At 46.9% G+C, this 18,606-nt stretch overlaps 2 protein-coding genes across 2 annotated transcripts in view; one reads left to right on the top strand and one right to left on the bottom strand.

Annotated features, from left to right (window-relative positions):
• LOC309542338 (cadherin-related family member 5-like) overlaps positions 1–18,606 on the top strand; it is a gene marked incomplete at its 5' end in the record, with an annotated part of 148,159 nt that overhangs the window by 51,542 nt on the left and 78,011 nt on the right. The window lies entirely within an intron of this gene.
• On the bottom strand, positions 817–14,203 carry LOC309541480 (alpha-N-acetylneuraminide alpha-2,8-sialyltransferase-like). Its single transcript, XM_082239374.1, has 8 exons — positions 14,049–14,203; positions 10,449–10,563; positions 9,476–9,556; positions 7,983–8,135; positions 7,042–7,183; positions 5,812–5,924; positions 4,032–4,118; positions 817–2,437 (listed from the first exon to the last, which is right to left on the bottom strand). The coding sequence occupies exons 1-8, from the start codon at positions 14,155–14,157 to the stop codon at positions 2,014–2,016; spliced, it is 1,224 nt and encodes a 407-aa protein (XP_082095500.1). The 5' UTR covers positions 14,158–14,203; the 3' UTR covers positions 817–2,013.

The raw sequence follows: 18,606 nt of genomic DNA on the forward strand, positions 1-18,606 counted from the left end.
CCTGAAGGAGCGTCTCCACCTCCATCATCCAGCCTGGACACTGAGGTCCAGCGCCAAGGGCCTCCTGGCGGTTCCCTCTCTGCGAGAAGTGAGGTGACAGGGAACCAGGCAAAGGGCCTTCTTGGTGGTGGCACCCGCCCTGTGGAACGCCCTCCCACCAGATGTCAAAGAGAAAAACAACTACCTGACATTCAGAAGACATCTTAAGGCAGCCCTTTTCAGGGAAGTTTTCAATGTATGACATATTAGTGTATTTTTGGTCTTTGTGGAAGCCACCCAGAGTGGCTGGGGAAACCCAGCCAGATGGGCGGGATACAAATAATAAATTATTATTATTATTATTATTATTATTATTATTATTATTATTATTATTATTAAAACTGAGTCTCCATCTGCAATCTGATAAATCATAAGGATCAACATTATTGTCGAGTGAAAAGGAGAAAATCTTTGTAACGAATTATTGTCTTATACATATCTCTTTGAGTTTGCAATCTCTGTTAGAGTTTGTAATCTCTATTTGAGTTTGTAATCTTTATTAGAATACATACTTTTGAATGGGTTAGTTTTTGTTTCTATCGACTATTGAATTGTCAGTAGGGACCACTCCCACTACTGAAACTTACACTGGCCTGAGTTCTTGGTGTGCTTTTTCCTTAAGATGACTGACCTGCCATTTCCTCTATAAGTCCCCCTCTTGACTCTAGTGGGGAAGATGAACAAAGACCTTTGCAGACCCCAGCTGATGCTTCGGAGTTCATTAAACTTAAGACTTAAGTTCTATGCAAGCTGAGTTGCTGTTGGGGAAAGTAGAGCTGCGCTTGTATCAAGTTTTATTTCAGAACCTCTCTGATTTCTCTTTACACTTGTTTCTGAAGATCTGAACCGACACAAACCTGGGCCCTGTGGCCTCAACAGAACACATGAAAAAGCATTCAGCCGTAAAACAACAACTAACAACACAGTAAACATAGGATTGGCGTGGAAAGCAGGTTGGGGGTCAGACTGCCTATTGTTCCGCTATAAATCTGGAAAGTGTCTTTCTGCTTCCCTGGCAAGGGCAACTTTCTGCCCAAGCGCCCAGCAATGCGCTCTTTGATGTGCTCCAAAACCGACCGAGTAGTTTCCCAAAGAGCTGAGATGAAGAAGGGAGCGCAACGGCCAGTTCCTGCTCTCCACCGCAGACATCCCACAAACACAACAAACGCCAACGAAACCAAGAAACTCTACCGGGGAAAATCCTCACTTCCGGTGTCGGCGGCTGAAGCTGCTCCCTGGCTCCCGACTGTTTAGGAGCAGCCGGAATAAGCGGATGGGGTTTGAACGCCCTTGCACTGCAGACAAATTTGGGGGGTTCCTTGTACCTCTGTCTCCGCGGCTGGGAGACTGTCCCCTTCAGGAATGCACCAACGACCTCCCTTATCCGGGGATGGGGAAACCTCTGTTTGCGTGGCCCGCAGCCGGCCAATCCTACTCATTTGGCCCATGAGACCATTTTGACCACTCGCGGCAAAGGCAGAGGGCCAAGAACAGGGAAAGAAGACACAGCTGGGTCGAAAGGGGGCTTTGCAAGCCCTGACAACCAGCTGGCTCTAGACTGAAGGGCTAGTTATGGGGATGGGTCCCAGAGGTCCATTGCCCGACGCTTATTTCTGGGGTGCATGGGCGCATGTCCAACTCCAGCTCTTTGTTCAGGCTGTTCACAGAACTCTACTCTCAGAAAAAGAGCAGGGGAACAACATTAGTCTTCTGAAAGGACCCCTTTCCCCCCATTTCGGGAGATTCCGGTAGTACTAAACAACCCTGTTCCTCCTCCAGAAGCCCGTGGGGTCCCTCCAAGCGGTATCGCCGGACTCCAGCTCCCATCATCCCTCTGCGCTCCTGGTGGAAGATGGGAGATGGAGTCCAGCAACACCGAAAGCTTCTCCAAAATGGCTTGCCCACGCCGGAACTGAAGTCTGCGCGGAAATGCAACCTCCTTACCCCAGAGAGAGAGATATATTTCCCTGTTCCTCACTGACACTTGCCCAGCCGCAATCTCAGGATGCCCTGCAGGTACATCTTCAGGTAGCAGGAGAACTCGCTGGGCCTGATGCGCACCTGGGAGTGGCGCGGGAAGGGCTGGCCGCTCAGGCCGTGCGTGAAGGGCCAGAACCCATAGAGAGTGATGCGCTGGCAGAGCTGCAGAGCCAGGCTGACGAAGGCGAAGTTGGGTGAGAGGCACTCAGGCTGGAAGCCCTCGCGGGTCCAGTAGCTCCCCAGGGCGTCCAGGTACTGGGGGTTCAAGAAGGAGGCCTGCTGCAGCACGTCTGAGTCCTCCAGCGGGTGCAGAGGAGGGTTCCGGGCGCGGCTTTGGAGGGTGGGGAGGAGGAGGAGGAGGGCATCTCGGTAGGGGCGCAGGGCATCCGCAAGACGCTTCCGCTGGGAGCCCTGGTACCTGTGGGAGGAGGAAAGGAGAAGGAAGCTGCCTTCAGGAAACAAGTAACACATGTGTGGGGATACATAATAATAATACAGCGGTACCTCGGGTTACAGAGGGACACGGGTGGCGCTGTGGGTTAAACGGGGTGAGCTCCCGTTGCTCGGTCCCTGCTCCTCCCAACCAAGAAGTTCGAAAGCACGTCAAGTGCAAGTAGATAAATAGGTACCACTCTGGCGGGAAGGTAAACGGCGTTTCTGTGCACTGCTCTGGTTCGCCAGAAGCGGCTTAGTCATGCTGGCCACATGACCCGGAAGCTGTACGCCGGCTCCCTCGGCCAATAAAGCGAGATGAGCGCCGCAACCCCAGAGTCGGCCACGACTGGACCTAGTGGTCAGGGGTCCCTTTACCTTTACCTCGGGTTACAGACGCTTCAGGTTACAGACGCTTCACATTACAGACTCCGCTTACCCAGAAATAGTACCTCGGGTTAAGAACTTTGCTTCAGGATGAGAACAGAAATTAGCTCCATTAGCTAAAGTGGTGCTTCTGGTTAAGAACAGTTTCAGGTTAAGAACGGACCTCTGGAATGAATTAGGTTTTTAACCCGAGTTACCACTGTAATAATAATAATAATAATAATAATAATAATAATAATAATTTATACCCCGTCCATCTGGCTGGGTTTCCCCTGCCACTCTGGTTGTCTCCCAACAGAATATTAAAAACACGATAAATACATCAAACATTAACAACTTCCCTAAACAGGGCTGCCTTCAGATGTCTTCAAAAGGTCAGATATTTGTTTATTTCCTTGACATCTGGTGGGAGGGGGTTCCACAGGGCAGGCGCCACCACCGAGAAGTCCCTCTGCCTGGTTCCCTGTAACTTGGCTTCTCGCAGTGAGGGAACCGCCAGAAGGCCCTCGGCGCTGGACCTCAGTGTCCGGGCAGAACGATGGGTGTGGAGACGCTCCTTCAGGTATACTGGACGAAGGCCGTTTCCGCACCGGGTACCGCCTGACCCTGCTACGCCACTGAGTCCAACATGGGCCTGATGAAGCCAATTTCTCTTCTGATATGCCGAAACCCCTTTCGCTGGGTCACAGAAGCCCTTTTTCGGCCATTGTTTATGCACAAGGCCCTTTTTGAACAATTAAAGCATCAGCTTGTATCGAACACCATTAGCTCTTTCTTGAGCTGCTTGGTTTTGCGCTATTCATGTGCTGTTGTGTGTTGTTGTTGTTTTTTAACATTTTGCTGATTTTTAAATGCTTTGCTATTCCGGCGAGCTACGCTGAGCTCAGTGTCGCTCTTGGGAGAGCAGGCCAGTACAGTGGCGTAGCGTGGGTTGTCAGCACCCGGGGCAAGGCAAGTAATTTGCGCCCCCTAACCCGTGGATTTGCGCCCCCTAACCCTAACCCCCAGATGTTGCGCCCGGTGCGGCCGGCCCCCCCTGCACCCCCCACGCTACGCCACTGGGCCAGTATCAGTTTGGACCTAATTTGGGGTGAGGCAGCTGCTCAGCGTCGCCAACTGCACCTGCTCCCCAAATGGACAAGACGTCTCAGCGTGCCACCCCCCCCCTCCGGCCCCCCACTCCTCTTACTTACGAGTCCAGGCTGCTGAGGTTCAAGGCCACCAGACTCGTCTTGGACCCCACATCTTCTGAGGAATTCCTGGCGGGAGGTAAGCTGAACCTGGATTGCAAGAGGAGAGGGTGAGATGGAAGAAGAAATCAAAGTCTGCATCAGCTCTCATATAAACACTCTCCTATTTACTTATTTCATAAATGTAGGAGATATGCTGCTGTACCATCCCAATATTTAGCTGCTAGAATCTTAGTATAAGGTCACCAGACGTCCCCATTTCCCGGGCACAGTCCCTGGATTTACAAATCAGGCCCCTGACAAAATCCTATCATTTCTACTGAAGTTGAAAAGCGCCCCCCCCCTGATTCATTGAAAAAAATCTGGTAACCTTATCTTAGCAGCAGGTTGAATGTTATTTTTGCATCATTTTTCAGACTAGTGTCTTTTAGATAACCAAGCAGAAATGGCTGATTAATGAAATCAGCCACGAAATTAAAAGATGCCTGCTTCTTGGGAGAAAAGCAATGGCAAACCTAGACAGCATCCTAAAAAGCAGAGACATCACCTTGCCGACAAAGGTCCGTGTAGTAAAAGCTATGGTTTTCCCAGCAGTGATGTATGGAAGTGAGAGCTGGACCATAAAGAAGGCTGATTGCCGAAGAATGGATGCTTTTGAATTCTGGTGCTGGAGGAGACTCTTGAGAGTCTCATGGACTGCAAGAAGATCAAACCTCGCCATTTTGAAGGAAATCAGCCCTGAGTGCTCACTGGAAGGACAGATCCTGAAGCTGAGGCTCCAAGACTTTGGCCACCTCATGAGAAGACTCCCTGGAAAAGTCCCTGATGTTGGGAAAGATGGAGGGCACAAGGAGAAGGGGACGACAGAGGACGAGATGGTGGGACAGTGTTCTCGAAGAGACCAGCATGAGTTTGACCAAACTGCGGGAGGCAGTGGAAGACAGGAGGGCCTGGCATGCTCTGGTCCATGGGTCACGAAGAGTCGGACACCACTCAACGACTAAACAACAACAAACATATCAAGAGATCTGGGCCGGATCAGATTTAATTTCTATTTGAGAACAATTCCAGAAACATTTCCTTCCTTCCTTCCTTCCTTCCTTCCTTCCTTCCTTCCTTCCTTCCTTCCTTCCTTCCTTCCTCCTTCCTTCCCAGATCTGCTGAACTTGAGCTGAGCAAATTCAGCAGCATGCATTAGCTGAATGAACCATGGCTTTGTGATTCATCCATATATCCAGTTCATAAAATCTATACACCGTTGGATTAAAAAAAATAAACCCTCAAAAACAAAATCAATCAGTATGTCCACCAACAAGATTTATTTGTTTTTTTATCAATAATCGAATACTTTCAAAAGTTAAAATAACAACAGGTTGAAAACAGGTTAAAGCTCACCTCACTTTTTAAAACACCCAGGTAAAGGTAAAGGGACTGCTGACCATTAGGTCCAGTCATGGCCGACTCTGGGGTTGCGGCACTCATCTCGCTTTACTGGCCAAGGGAGCCGCTTCTGGCGAACCAGAGCAGCGAACAGAAACGCCGTTTACCTTCCCGCCGGAGTGGTACCTATTTATCTACTTGCATTTTGATGTGCTTTCGAACTGCTAGGTTGGCAGGAGCAGGGACAGAGCAACAGGAGCTGGCCTAAACAATATTTTGGCCAAAAGGGTACTACAGCAAAGGCGCTTGCCTGATCGATCTCAATCGCCAGGGAGTTTCCAAGTGTAGCAAGGAATGTTCCCCCGACATCAAGGGCTCTGAATCACTCTCAAAGAAGAGTTACCTGATTACGAAGTCTGCCTGGTCGATCTCTTTCCCGCAGCGGCTTCTCTGCAGGATCCCGCCATTGCCCACTATGGCACAATGCTCGTACTGAACTTCCGAGAAGGTGGATCTCTGGAGGTTTTGAGGGGAAAGGGAGAGATTTCAAAACATCTGTGTCTTAAAACGTTTTCAAAATCAACGTGCGAAAGAAATGCCGGGTTTTGTACGCAGGAGTGCGGTCTTGGGCATCCCTGTGACCGCTGGTGGATGTCAGTTTGGCCAAAGGCTGATTCCACCCTGGGAGACCCCAAGGACATGTTATAAGAATTCTAAGGTCTCAAATAGAGAAGAAATATTCATAAATGCGCACACATCTAAATATAAGAACCATGTGGAACCCAGTTCTGCAACTGATGGATTGATTGTGTGACTGCAGTACATTGTTTATTGCTTTCATTTTTATGGATCCGTTTTGCATTACCCGTTCCAGACTTTTAAAAACAAAACCTGAAACAGCGATTTAGCATGGATTTTACGATCTAACGAGACCATTGATCCATAAAAATGAAAGCAATAAACAATGTACTGCAGTCACACAATCAGTCCATCAGTTGCAGAACTGGGTTCCACCAGTCACACACACACACACACACGCACACACAAAAGAGCTGCAAAAATGCAGAATAAATAGCAAAAACCTCGGCGTAACACTCAAAACGGAAGTGTGGTGCTGAAAATGGAGAACGTCCGACTTCCGAAAAAAGTTCACAAACCAGAACACTTGCTTCCAGGTTTGCAGTGTTTGCGTTCAAAGTTGTTTGGGTACCAAGGCGTTTGAGAACCAAGGTACCACTGCAGTAGTAGTAATAATAATAATAATAATAATTTATTATTTATACCCCGCACATCTGGCTGGGCTTCCCCAGCCACTCTGGGCAGCTTCCAACCAAATATTAAAATACAGTAATGCATCAAATGTTAAAAGCTTCCCTAAACAGGGCTGCCTTCAGATGTCTTCTAAAAGTTTGGTAGTTGTTGTTCTCTTTGACATCTGGTGGGAGGGCGTTTCACAGGGCGGGTGCCACCACCGAGAAGGCCCCCTGCCTGGTTCCCTGTAACCTCACTTCTCGCAGGCAGGGAACCACCAGAAAGCCCTCAGCGCTGGACCTCAGTGTCCGGGTAGAATGGTGGGGGTGGAGACGATCCTTCAGGTACACAACAACAACAACAACAACAGTCTTCCCAGCACCTCAGGGAGAAGGTCCACGAGGTCAGGTCTCACGGGCACTTTTCGTCCGTCCTTCCCAAAGACGATGTTTGATCCCAGAGGGGTGTTTTCCTTGGTCAGGATGAGCAAGGAGGAAGCGTTGCAACATTGACCCAGTTCTGCCCTGCAAAGGGAAGGGAAGGCAGGTTAGGGATGCACTGGGAAAGGCAGGGAGTCCACACACCTCCTCACCTGTCGCCTCCAAGGGCATCTCGCTGAAGGGTATTTTTTTAAAAAAAGATATTTTATTAGAGTTTTCCAAATTATAACAAGAAAAGTGAAAAGTAAAAAAAAGAAAATACAGAAAAGAAAAACATACAAAATAAAAACAGTTAAAAACACATTAATTTTCATAACATATCTTCCATACACTTATTCTCCCAGACCTCCTCAAACCTCCCTTTTTTGTATTCCAGTTCAATTTGTTAGTTCAGCAAATCCTTAGCACCAAGTTTTTACCCTTATTCTAATCTTTCATTACATTACGTTACTCTATTCTCCTCATTGTCCTATAAAAACCTTAACCTAAATCTTACTTTTAATAACTTCTCTTAGCCATTATATTATTTCCTAACCCCTTAAACCTTTATACCAGAGCCAAGCAATTTCATTTCATCCATCCATCTAGTATTCATCAATTATGTAGAATAAACCTAATAACAAAAATAGGAAAAAGAAGAAGAAAATCTTCATCCAACGTCCCATCCCCCAAGTCCCGGGTTTGTCAGTCCATTTGTCCCATTAAACTGGCACATTAACCTGGTGATCTAATATCCGAGGCTCTTAAATCTCTTCCGCGTCCCTTCCACTGTTTTTCTTCATATTTTCTTTTCACTCGTGTGATCTCCAATTTAATAATGCTTTTGCCTCCTTCCCACCAAAAGGTCCCTTTCCCACAGTCCCTCGCTGAAGGGTATGTTTACCTGTACTGGGCCACAACTGCCGCATCCGGGTCCCACTGGCATTCCTCCGTGAGCAGCACGTGTTCCAAGATATTCTTGTCCTCAGTCCAGATATCCCACTTCTTGACGGCACGGATCCTTTTCTGATTCCTGGACGTCTTGCGGTACTGGAAGCTGCCACCGAGAGACAGAAAGAGAGAAGATCAAAGGCTCTCATGCAGCAGGACTTTGCTTTCTGGTCAGGGCTGTGTGGAATTGCACCTGGTACCTGGTGGGTGTGCTTGTTTAATAAAATTACTACTACTACTACTACTAATAATAATAATATTTTTCGAAAAGGTTATGCAAGATTGCTGCAAAATACAGTGCTACCAGACAGGATCTGATGGCAATATGCATAGACAATGTACAATTGCACATCACTGCCAAACGCAAACAGACATGAAATGAAACCAGGGTAAATAAACCACAGGGTAGGCGACTGTGTGGGGGTAGAGATTGGAACTTTTGTTTTGTTTTGTTTAATTGTTTATTAAATTTGCACGTTGCCCTTTATCTGTAGACCGTGGGGCAGTTCACAGCATTCTATCACCTATCTATCTATCTATCTATCTATCTATCTATCTATCTATCATCTAAATCTATCTGTCTATATCTATCTAGCTATCATCTATCTATCTATCTATCTATCTACTATCTATCTATCTATCTATCTATCTATCTATCTATCATCTATCTACTACAGTATCTATCTATCTATCTATCTATCTATCTATCATCTAATCTATCATCTATCTATCAGTCATATCTATCTATCATCTGTCTACTATCTATCTATCTATCTATCTATCTATCTATCTATCTATCTACCTACCTACCATCTATCATATCTATCTATCATCTATTTACTATATCTATCTATCTATCTATCTATCTATCTATCTATCTATCTATCTATCATCTATCTATCTATCTATCTATCTATCTATCTATCATCTATCTATCTATCTATCTTTCTATCATCTATCTCTATCATCTATCTCTATCTATCTATCTATCTATCTATCTATCATCTATCTATCAATGATCTATCATCTATCTATCTATCATCTATCTATCAATGATCTATCATCTATCTATCTAATCTATCATCTCTCTATCGATATTACATGATAAAAACAAAAACAAACCAATAAGCCCCTCCCCCAAACACATTAAAAGGGGAATAAGATGTTAATCAGCCCAAGGCCTGGTTGAAAATGAACATTTTCACCCGGCCCCTAAAAATATGTAATGCTGGGAATTGTAGTATGGGGGCGCAAGGTTGGCGCAGGCTCGCTCCCGGTGCTTAGATGGAGAGAAGGTAGAGAGGTGGTAAAGTTTTTGAAGCCGCGGGCAGGAATTTGAGATGGGACCAGAAAAGTGATGGTAGCGGAGGTGGATTTTGGGATGCAAGCCAGAACAAGCCCCCGTGTCGCTCGTGACCTCTAGCGTTGGGCTGTGTCAAAACTCACTTTCCGAAGAAGAGGTTCTTAGATTCCAGCAGCCAAATCAGTTCCTGGCATTCCTTCTGCTCTTGTATTTGAGCCCATTCTCTGGAAAAGGAATCCGGAGGCAGAAATAATAATATAATAATAATTTGTACCCTCTGGCAGGGTTTCCCCAGCCACTCTGGGTGGCTTCCAACAAAGACCAAAAATACACTAAAATGTCACACATTAAAAACTTCCCTGAACAGGGCTGCCTTCAGACACCTTCTGAATGTCAGGTGGTAGTTTATCTCTTTGGCATCTGGTGGGAGGGCGTTCCACAGGGCAGGTGCCACCACCGAGAAGGCCCTCTGCCTGGTTCCCTGTAGCTTTGCTTCTCGAAATGAGGGAACCGCCAGAAGGCCCTCGGAGCTGGACCTCAGCGTCCGGGCAGAACAATGGGGGTGGAGACGCTCCTTCAGGTATACAGGACCGAGGCCGTTTAGGGCTTTCAAGGTCAGCACCAACACTTTGAATTGTTCTTGGAAATGTACTGGGAGCCATTGTAGGTCTTTCAAGACCGGTGTTATATGGTCTTGGCGGCCGCTCCCAGTCACCAGTCTAGCTGCCGCATTCTGGATTAGTTGTAGTTTCCGGGTCACCTTCAAAGGTAGCCCCACGGAGAGCGCATTGCAGTAGTCCAAGCGGGAGATAACCAGAGCACGCACCACTCTGGCGAGACAGTCTGAGAGCAGGGAGGGTCTCATCCTGCGTACCAGATGGAGCTGGTAGACAGCTGCCCTGGACACAGAATTGACCTGCGCCTCCATGGACAGCTGTGAGTTCAGAATGACTCCCAGGCTGTGCACTCAATTTTAACTCATGAGCTATTGCTGCAATCTGCTCCGATTGTATATTTTACCTTTATGAACGCTATTTTCATGGTGTTATGTTATCTGAGCTGGTCTTTGGCCGTAATAAATTATCTAACCCCTGCCTTTAATCCTCGGAAACTTACCTTGCTCTTTGCAGCAGCAAGAGCGCCACCCCCAGGAAAAGCAAAAAGCAGACTGGTCCCAGCGCCAGAGACCATTTCCGTGGCAGGCAGTTCGAGGACATGATGGCACGAACCCCTGGCACCAAGAGAAATAATAATAATAATAATAATAATAATAATAATAATAATAATAATAATAATAATAATAATTTATTCTTTATACCCCGCCCATCTGGCTGGGCTTCCCCAGCCACTCTGGGCGGCTTCCAAAAGAATATTAAAATACAATAGAAACAAGCCTGTTTAATCTGGGGAACAGAGGACGGAGAAGAGGCACAGTATAGCAAGAAAACTGCAGAGAAAATATTATTATTATTTGTCAGCGGCTGCCTCAGGTCTCAGCTCACAAAAGACCAACGCCAAGCTCTTCTTATATACAAGGATGTTTATTGCAGTTCATTATTGGTTCCACAACCGAGGCGCGCAGCCCCGCGTCTCTTAGGCTAGACGTTTGAAGTTCCCTCTGAATCGGTCCCGCCTCTACACCAGTTTAAGAGGCTTGTGCTGGACCACCTCTTCCTGTCTTTCCTTTTCCGCAGGGTCTTTCTGCCCCCCTGGGTTCCTTCCCTCCTGCTCTCTCCTGAAGCGGATCCCTCAGATGCCTGTTCCCCCCTCCTTCGTGCTTTGGGGCTGGGCTCCTCCTCCGGGCTTTCTCCATTTCCGCCCGCCTCCACATTTGAACTTGGCGCGCGCTCGCTACCCCTGACCTTCCTCTTGACACTTACACTACTCCCTGTACTACTCTCCGCCTCTTCCGGCAGGACGTTCTCCCCAGATCTCCTTCCCCTGTCTCTTTTCTGCTCCGCTCCGTGTGTCACACTGGGAACTCCACTCTCTTCCCTTCGTTCCTGCTGGGAAGCCGGCCCCGATCTCCCACTCCCGCTCGGGGTTTCCCTGCTGCTTCCCTGCTCCTGGCAGGTCCCCCCCTGTGACCCCCCTTCTCCTGACTAGGGGCGCCCCCTCCTGAGAATCCTCCGATTCACTTGAGAGACTCATGGAAGATCTCAAGTCATTGTCATCCTCTTCCTCACTGTCCTGGGATTCTTCCTCGTCGCTCTCCGTCTCCTCCCTCACCTGTGCCTCTGTCTCTGAACCCCTGACATTATTATTATATAATTTTTAATTGAGTTTTCCATATTTAATCACATTTTATTACATAAATCTATCACCTTAAGCATTGCTCAAACAGAACACCTTCCCTCCCTCTTTCTGACTTCCAAACATCTTTTAATAAATTCTTAGCATTTCTATAACCACTTTCCCCCTTCTTTTAACACTTCACCTCCTTATATGTAAAATAGCTCCTTGTTTTAACATTGCAAAACATTTCAGCTCAAACCTAGAAACGTTTTCAAATGTCTACAGTTTTGAAAACTGCAGAGGAAATATTCTGTCCCGCCGCAAGCCTCGTTTAATTGCAAATAAAAATCTGAAAGGGGAGTGGGCAGAGAATGGGCCCTAAGGACCGATGGTGACAGGATGGGCAACTGCCTGGCTGAATAAAAATGGCCAGCAAATGTTAGGAGATAATATCAGCAGGCCTGTATATCATTTAAATTATAAAACTATTAATGGCCTGCGCAATGTAAAATCACTATACTGGGTCAGGGCAGGGAGTCCTGTGTCCACTTCTGAGCACCACAATTTTAGAAGGATATTCACAAGCTGGAAGTTCTGCAAGGCCAAGATCAGCAAACTTTTTCAGCAGGGGGCCGGTCTGCCATCCCTCAGACCTTGTGGAGGGCCGGACTATATTTTGGGAAAAAATAATAATGAACAGATTCCTATGCCACACAAATAACCCAGAGTTGCATTTTAAATAAAAAGACACATTCTACTCATGTAAAAATAAGTTGATTCCCGGACTGTCCAGGGGCCGGATTGAGAAGGCGATTGGGCCGGATCTGGCCCCGGGACCTTAGGTTGCCTATCTGTTATGTACGGAGTTGAATAGGATCCAAAATGCAGCAGTCTGATTGGTCCTTGAACAATAGGATCCAGAATGCAGCAGTCTGATTGGTCCTAGAACAATAGGATCCAGAATGCAGCAGTCTGATTGGTCCTAGAACAATAGGATCCAGAATGCAGCAGTCTGATTGGTCCTAGAACAATAGGATCCAGAATGCAACTGTCTGATTGGTCCTAGAACAATAGGATCCAGAATGCAGCAGTCTGATTGGTCCTTGAACAATAGGATTCAGAATGCAGCAGTCTGATTGGTCCTAGAACAATAGGATCCAGAATGCAGCAGTCTGATTGGTCCACAGGAGCCACCCAATCCAGCTCCAAGTGGAAGTGAATCCGCAACCTGATTGGCCTACAGGAGAATCCCGGAATTAGCCAATCACGTGGGGCCTATTGTGTAAATAATGTATATAAAGCAGACATTTTGGGGGAACTGGCATTCCTCACTACTATGAGCTGAATAAAGAGCATGAAATCCACTCTCGACTCCAAGTACATTTCACTACCCATGGCCAAGATGATGAAGGATCTTGAAACTGAGCCTGGTGAGGAACGGTTGAAGGAGTCGGGGGTGTTTAACCTGGAGAAGAAGAGGCTGAAAGGAGATATGAGAGCCATCTTCCAATATCTTAAGGGCTTTCACGTGGGAAAAGCTTGTTTTCTCCTGCTCTGGAGGGTAGGACTCGAAACCATTACAGTATTATTATTATTATTATTATTATTATTATTATTATTATTATTAAAGGAAAATGGGAGCAAGGGAAAGCAGGGTGTGGTTTTTGTAAACCGCTCTGAGGTCTTCTCACGACGCAGCGGCGTGCAAATCTGGTTCAATAACAACGATGTATTCATCCAAATCGATTTGACGACCTTTGATGAATTAAGCCTCCCTTTGCAACCCCGCACCCTCCTGCCGCTTCAATGGTTACGGGTGCGCAGAGGGTCACCCATCTCTCTGCCTCACCCACCTCGCAGGGTCGTCGTGAGCGTAACACAGAGAGAGGGAGAACTGCCTAGGCCACCTTGAGATTCCGGGAGGAAAATAATAATAATAATAATAATAATAATAATAATAATAATAATAATAAAATTTATTTCTACCCCACCCTTCTGGGTTCAAAACCCGGGCTCAGGGCGCTAACAACAAATCTAAAACACTTTAAAGCCCTTAATTATAAAAGCAGCATAAAATGCAGTATGAAAACATGAATAACAATAAAATTCAAAAATTCGATTAGAGCTAGCTGGTGGGATTTAAATGCAATAAAAGCGATGGTGGTGCAGGCAGGCAGCTAAATTTAGCAAACAGGAAGACCCCTCGTATTTCTTTATCCCCCCCCCTAAATTTATTATTTTTCCAAATTTATAGCAAACATAAAAGAAAAAACATTACATTACAAAATATTTATATAAAAAGAAACAAATAGACAAACATTTATCTTAACTGTATTTCTTTTGGGAATGGGGGAACAAAAAAACCCACGCTTTTTTAGTTTTTGCTAAGAAATAGAGATGAACGGAGCAGGGTGCGCCATTTGAACCCAGGACCCAGCAAAAGAGTTCCAGCTATCCCTCCGCCTGCCCCATTTTACGTACCACCAGCCCAAGGAGATGCTTGGGGGCTGCTTTCCCCACTGGTGGGTGCCTTCCCCTTGTGTGGAGCTGAGCAGGTCCCCCCCAGTTCTTCCTGGCCCAATCCCCACATGCAGAAACCCTAATAAGGGACAAGTGGAGCCCTCGGAGGTCAGAGCCAAAATGGGCTCAGCCGGCCTGTCCCCTGGGTTCTTATACCATGCAGCCGGCCAATCAGGGACCCCCAAGAGCGGCTGTGTCTTTCTGGCCGGCCAATGGGCCGCTAGCGTGCTGCTGGAGGGCGTGGCCTGCAGCAGGTTCTGGGCGTAGCTCTTATTTGAATGGCATGGCTCCCCCCCCAACAACTGCAAAGAATCATGGGAACTGTAGTTGCGGACACCCGACTCAGAGCTACGTTTCACGGCACCCTAGAAACTAGGCCTCCCAAGATCCTTTGCGGGGCAGGGGGGAAATGCACTTTCGGTGCGTGGCATGTTTGTTTGGCGTGGGAAGATAATAATAATTTATTATTTATTATTTATACCCTGCCCATCTGGCTGGGCCTCCCCAGCCACTCTGGGTGGCTTCCAACAGAACACTAAATTACAATAGTCTATTAAACATGAAAAGCTTCCCTAAACAGGGCTGCCTTCAGATGTCTTCTAAATGTCAGGAAGTTGTTCTTCTCTTTGACATCTGGAGGGAGAGCGTTCCACAGGGCGGGAGCCACCACCGAGAAGGCCCTCTGCCTGGTTCCCTGTAACCTCACTTCTCGCAGGGAGGGAACCGCCAGAAGGCTCTTGGGGCTGGACCTCAGCGTTCGGGCAGAATGATGGGGGTGGAGACGCTCCTTCAGGTATACTGGACCGAGGCTGTTTAGGGCTTTAAAGGTCAGCACCAACACTCTGAATTGTGCTCGGAAACATATTGGGAGCCAATGCATATCTCTTAGGACCTGTGTTATATGGTCTTAGCGGCCGCTCCCAGTCACCAGTCTAGCTGCTGCATTCTGGATTAGTTGTAGTTTCTGGGTCACCTACAAAGGTAGCCCCACATAGAGCCCATTGCAGTAGTCCAAGCGAGAGATAACCAGAGCATGCACCTCTCTGGCGAGACAGTCCGCGGGCAGGGATGGTCTCATCCTGCGTACCAGATGGAGCTGGTAAACAGCTGCCCTGGACACAGAATTAACCTGCGCCTCCATGGACAGCTGTGAGTCCAAAATGACTCCCAGGCTGCACACCTGGTCCTAGTGCCCATTTGCCATGTCCATTCTGTGGCTTGCAACCGAATATTAAAAACATAATAAAACATCAAATATTAAAAAAATTCCCCAAACAAGATGTCTTCTAAAAGTCGGATATTTGTTTATCTCCTTAACATCTGATGGGAGGGCATTGCACAGGGCAGGTGCCACTACCGAGAAGGCCCTCTGCCTGGTTCCCTGTAACCTCGCTTCCCGCAGGGAGGGAACCGCCAGAAGGCCCTCGGATCTGGACCTCAGTGTCCGGGCAGAACGATGGGGGTGGAGATGATCCTTCAGGTATACTGGGACGAGGCCGTTTAGGGCTTTAAAGGCCAGCACCAACACTTTGAATTGTGCTCTGTGCATTTCTCTGGCTATTCACCTGAATTACACGGTGCAGTCAAAAACCGCTAGCACATTTGCAACGCTAAGCAGGGTCCGGTATGGTTTCCAATTGGATGGGGGACTGCGTGTCGAGATTCCTGCGTTGCAGGGGGTTGGACTGGATGACCCTGGGGGTACCTTCCGACTCTACAACTCTATGATTCTATTTAGCAATTTATTACTGGCTTCTGAGGGGTTAGGCCAGCCGTCGCATCGTTCATTTGCACCATTGCAGAGCATGTCAACTGGGATTGCTGGACCTCCAAGGTTGATTTGACGTCTCCAGGTGTACGGAGAAGGTGCCTATTATTTCTTTGTAGTACCTTATCTTGTGAAACCACCTTCCAAAGGTGCAGTCGCAAAATTAAAAGACGCCTGCTTCTTGGGAGAAAAGCAATGACAAACCTGGACAACATCTTAAAAGCAGAGACATCACCTTGCCAACAAAGGTCCGTATAGTTAAAGCTATGGTTTTCCCAGTAATGATGTATGGAAGTGAGAGCTGGACCATAAAGAAGGCTGATCGCCGAAGAATGGATGCTTTTGAATTCTGGTGCTGGAGGGGACTCTTGAGAGTCCCATGGACTGCAAGAAGATCAAACCTCTCCATTCTGAAGGAAACCAGTCCTTAGTGCTCACTGGAAGGGCAGATCCTGAAGCTGAGGCTCCAAGACTTTGGTCACCTCATGAGGAGAGAAGACTCCCTGGAAAAGACCCTGATGTTGGGAAAGATGGAGGGCACAAGGAGAAGGGGACGACAGAGGACGAGATGGTGGGACAGTGTTCTCGAAGCTACCAGCATGAGTCTGACCAAACTGGGAGGCAGTGGAAGACAGGAGGGCCTGGCGTGCTCTGGTCCAGGGGGTCAGGAAGAGGCGGACACAACTAAACGACTAAACAACAACAAGAACATCTTGTGAAACCACATTCCAAAGGTTTCTGCATAAGAAAGAGATGGTCACCAATCAGAAGCTGCGCCTTGGTTTTCGAACATTTCGGAAGTCAAAGAGACTTCTGGAACGGATTAAGTTTGGCGCTTTTGTCTTTGCTATTTATTTTGCTTTTTTGTTTTTGAGGCTTTTTTGGTTCATTTGTTTTTGTGACTGTGTGGAACCCCAGTTCAGCTACTGATTAATTGATTGTGTGACTGCGGAAATGGATAAAAGCCCCCCCATCCAAACAATGACTATCATCAGTGCAGGTAAGGAAATAATAAGAATCTTAATTTTTATCACCTACAATACTGTTTTATTTTATAGGACAGCACATTGATTATTGTTTTCATTTTATGGATCGATGATCTCGTTAGATAGTAAAATCCATGTTAAATTGCTGTTTTAGGGGTTGTTTTTAAAAGTGAAACGGATTAATCCGTTTTGCATTGCTTTCTATGGGAAAGCGCACCTTGGTTTTGGAACGCTTTGGTTTTGGAGCAGACTTCTGGAATGGATTAAGTTTGAGAACCAAGGTTCCAGTGTATCTGCAATGACATGAGCACCGGGGACTCCTCCCTGATGAGCAGAGACATTTCACTGTGGTGGGCTGGCAGAAGAAGACCCCTGAAGAGAGTGCATTCTTCCCTAGCCCACACTTGTGGCTTCCTTAAAGAATTTTAAGGTCTTATACAGTGGTGCCCCGCAAGACGAAATTAATTCGTTCCGCAATTTTTGTCGTCTAGCGAATTTTTCGTCTTGCGAAGCACGAAATCCCATAGGAATGCATTGAAAATCAATTAATGCGTTCCTATGGTCAAAAAAAGTCCAAACAAAGCCAAATTTGGTACAACAACAGTTTATTAACTGCTCTTTAAAGTCACACATACTGTAAAGAGCAGTTCAAAAATTTAAGGGAAAATAAATTAACTTTATAAACAAAACATGTCTTTGTTTTTAGTCAAAGAAAAAAAGTCGCGAGACGTTTTCGTCTTGCGAAGCAAGCCCATAGGGGAAATTCGTCTTGCGAGGCAAATCGCGAACGGAAAAAACTTTCGTCTAGCGAGTTTTTTGTATTGCGAGGCATTCGTCTTGCGGGGCACCACTGTATATATAAAATACATGTTCATAAATGTACCAAGCAAACCACATGTCTGGAGCAGCACAGGAAGACAGTCCTGAAGCCATTTTGACTCCCAAGCTGACCAAATGTTTCTCTGCAAGGAGGGAGGAGGTGGGGAAAAAACCTTCCTCGTTACAGGAATTTAGTAGTCAGCATTTCAAAGGGTGACAGTGGTACCTCTGGTTGCGAACAGGATCTGTACCGGAGGCCCGTTCGCAACCTGAAAAGAGAGCAACCTGAAAAGCCATATCTGCACAGATGTGCGGTGCGATTTGGCGCTTCTGTGCATGTGTGAGCGGCGAAACCAGGAAGTAGCCCTTTCCGGTACTTCCGGGTCGCCGCGGGAGGCAACCTGAAAAGACGTAACCTGAAGCATCTGTAACATGAGGTATGGCTGTACCAGGAAAAGGCGTTCAGATAAGGCATTATCAGATAACCTGCCAGACAAGAGAGAAACAACACACTCAGATTTCTGTTGTAGACTGCCTTTTCTGTGATGTAGGTATGATGTTTGTGGGGGGTGGTCTTGGATTACACCCCTTCTGTGATGTATGTATGATGTATTGAGGAGTGGTCTTGAGCTCCAGGGCAGGGAATTTAAAATGTCTATATAAGGACAGGCACACCTTGGTTCTGGGTTCCTTCTCCTTCCTGTGTGTGGTGAGTGAGGACCCTGTTGCAACAGATCAATAAAGACCAGGCTTACCAGCTGCTTTGCTTCTCAATATTCTCTGGTTGGCCTCTGTTATTTTCTCCTACCAACAGGGAACCTACGTAAGGACTCTAGATGGGCTCTTGGGTACCCATAAGGGGAAAAGGGCAGGTTTTGTTTACAACACCACTGAGCATCAGTTCCAGGGCAACCCGAGAGAGATCAACGGCCGAGAGCTACAGAGA

This window comes from Podarcis vaucheri (genome assembly GCF_965113315.1).
Source record: "Podarcis vaucheri genome assembly, chromosome: 10".
Taxonomy (NCBI): domain Eukaryota; kingdom Metazoa; phylum Chordata; class Lepidosauria; order Squamata; family Lacertidae; genus Podarcis; species Podarcis vaucheri.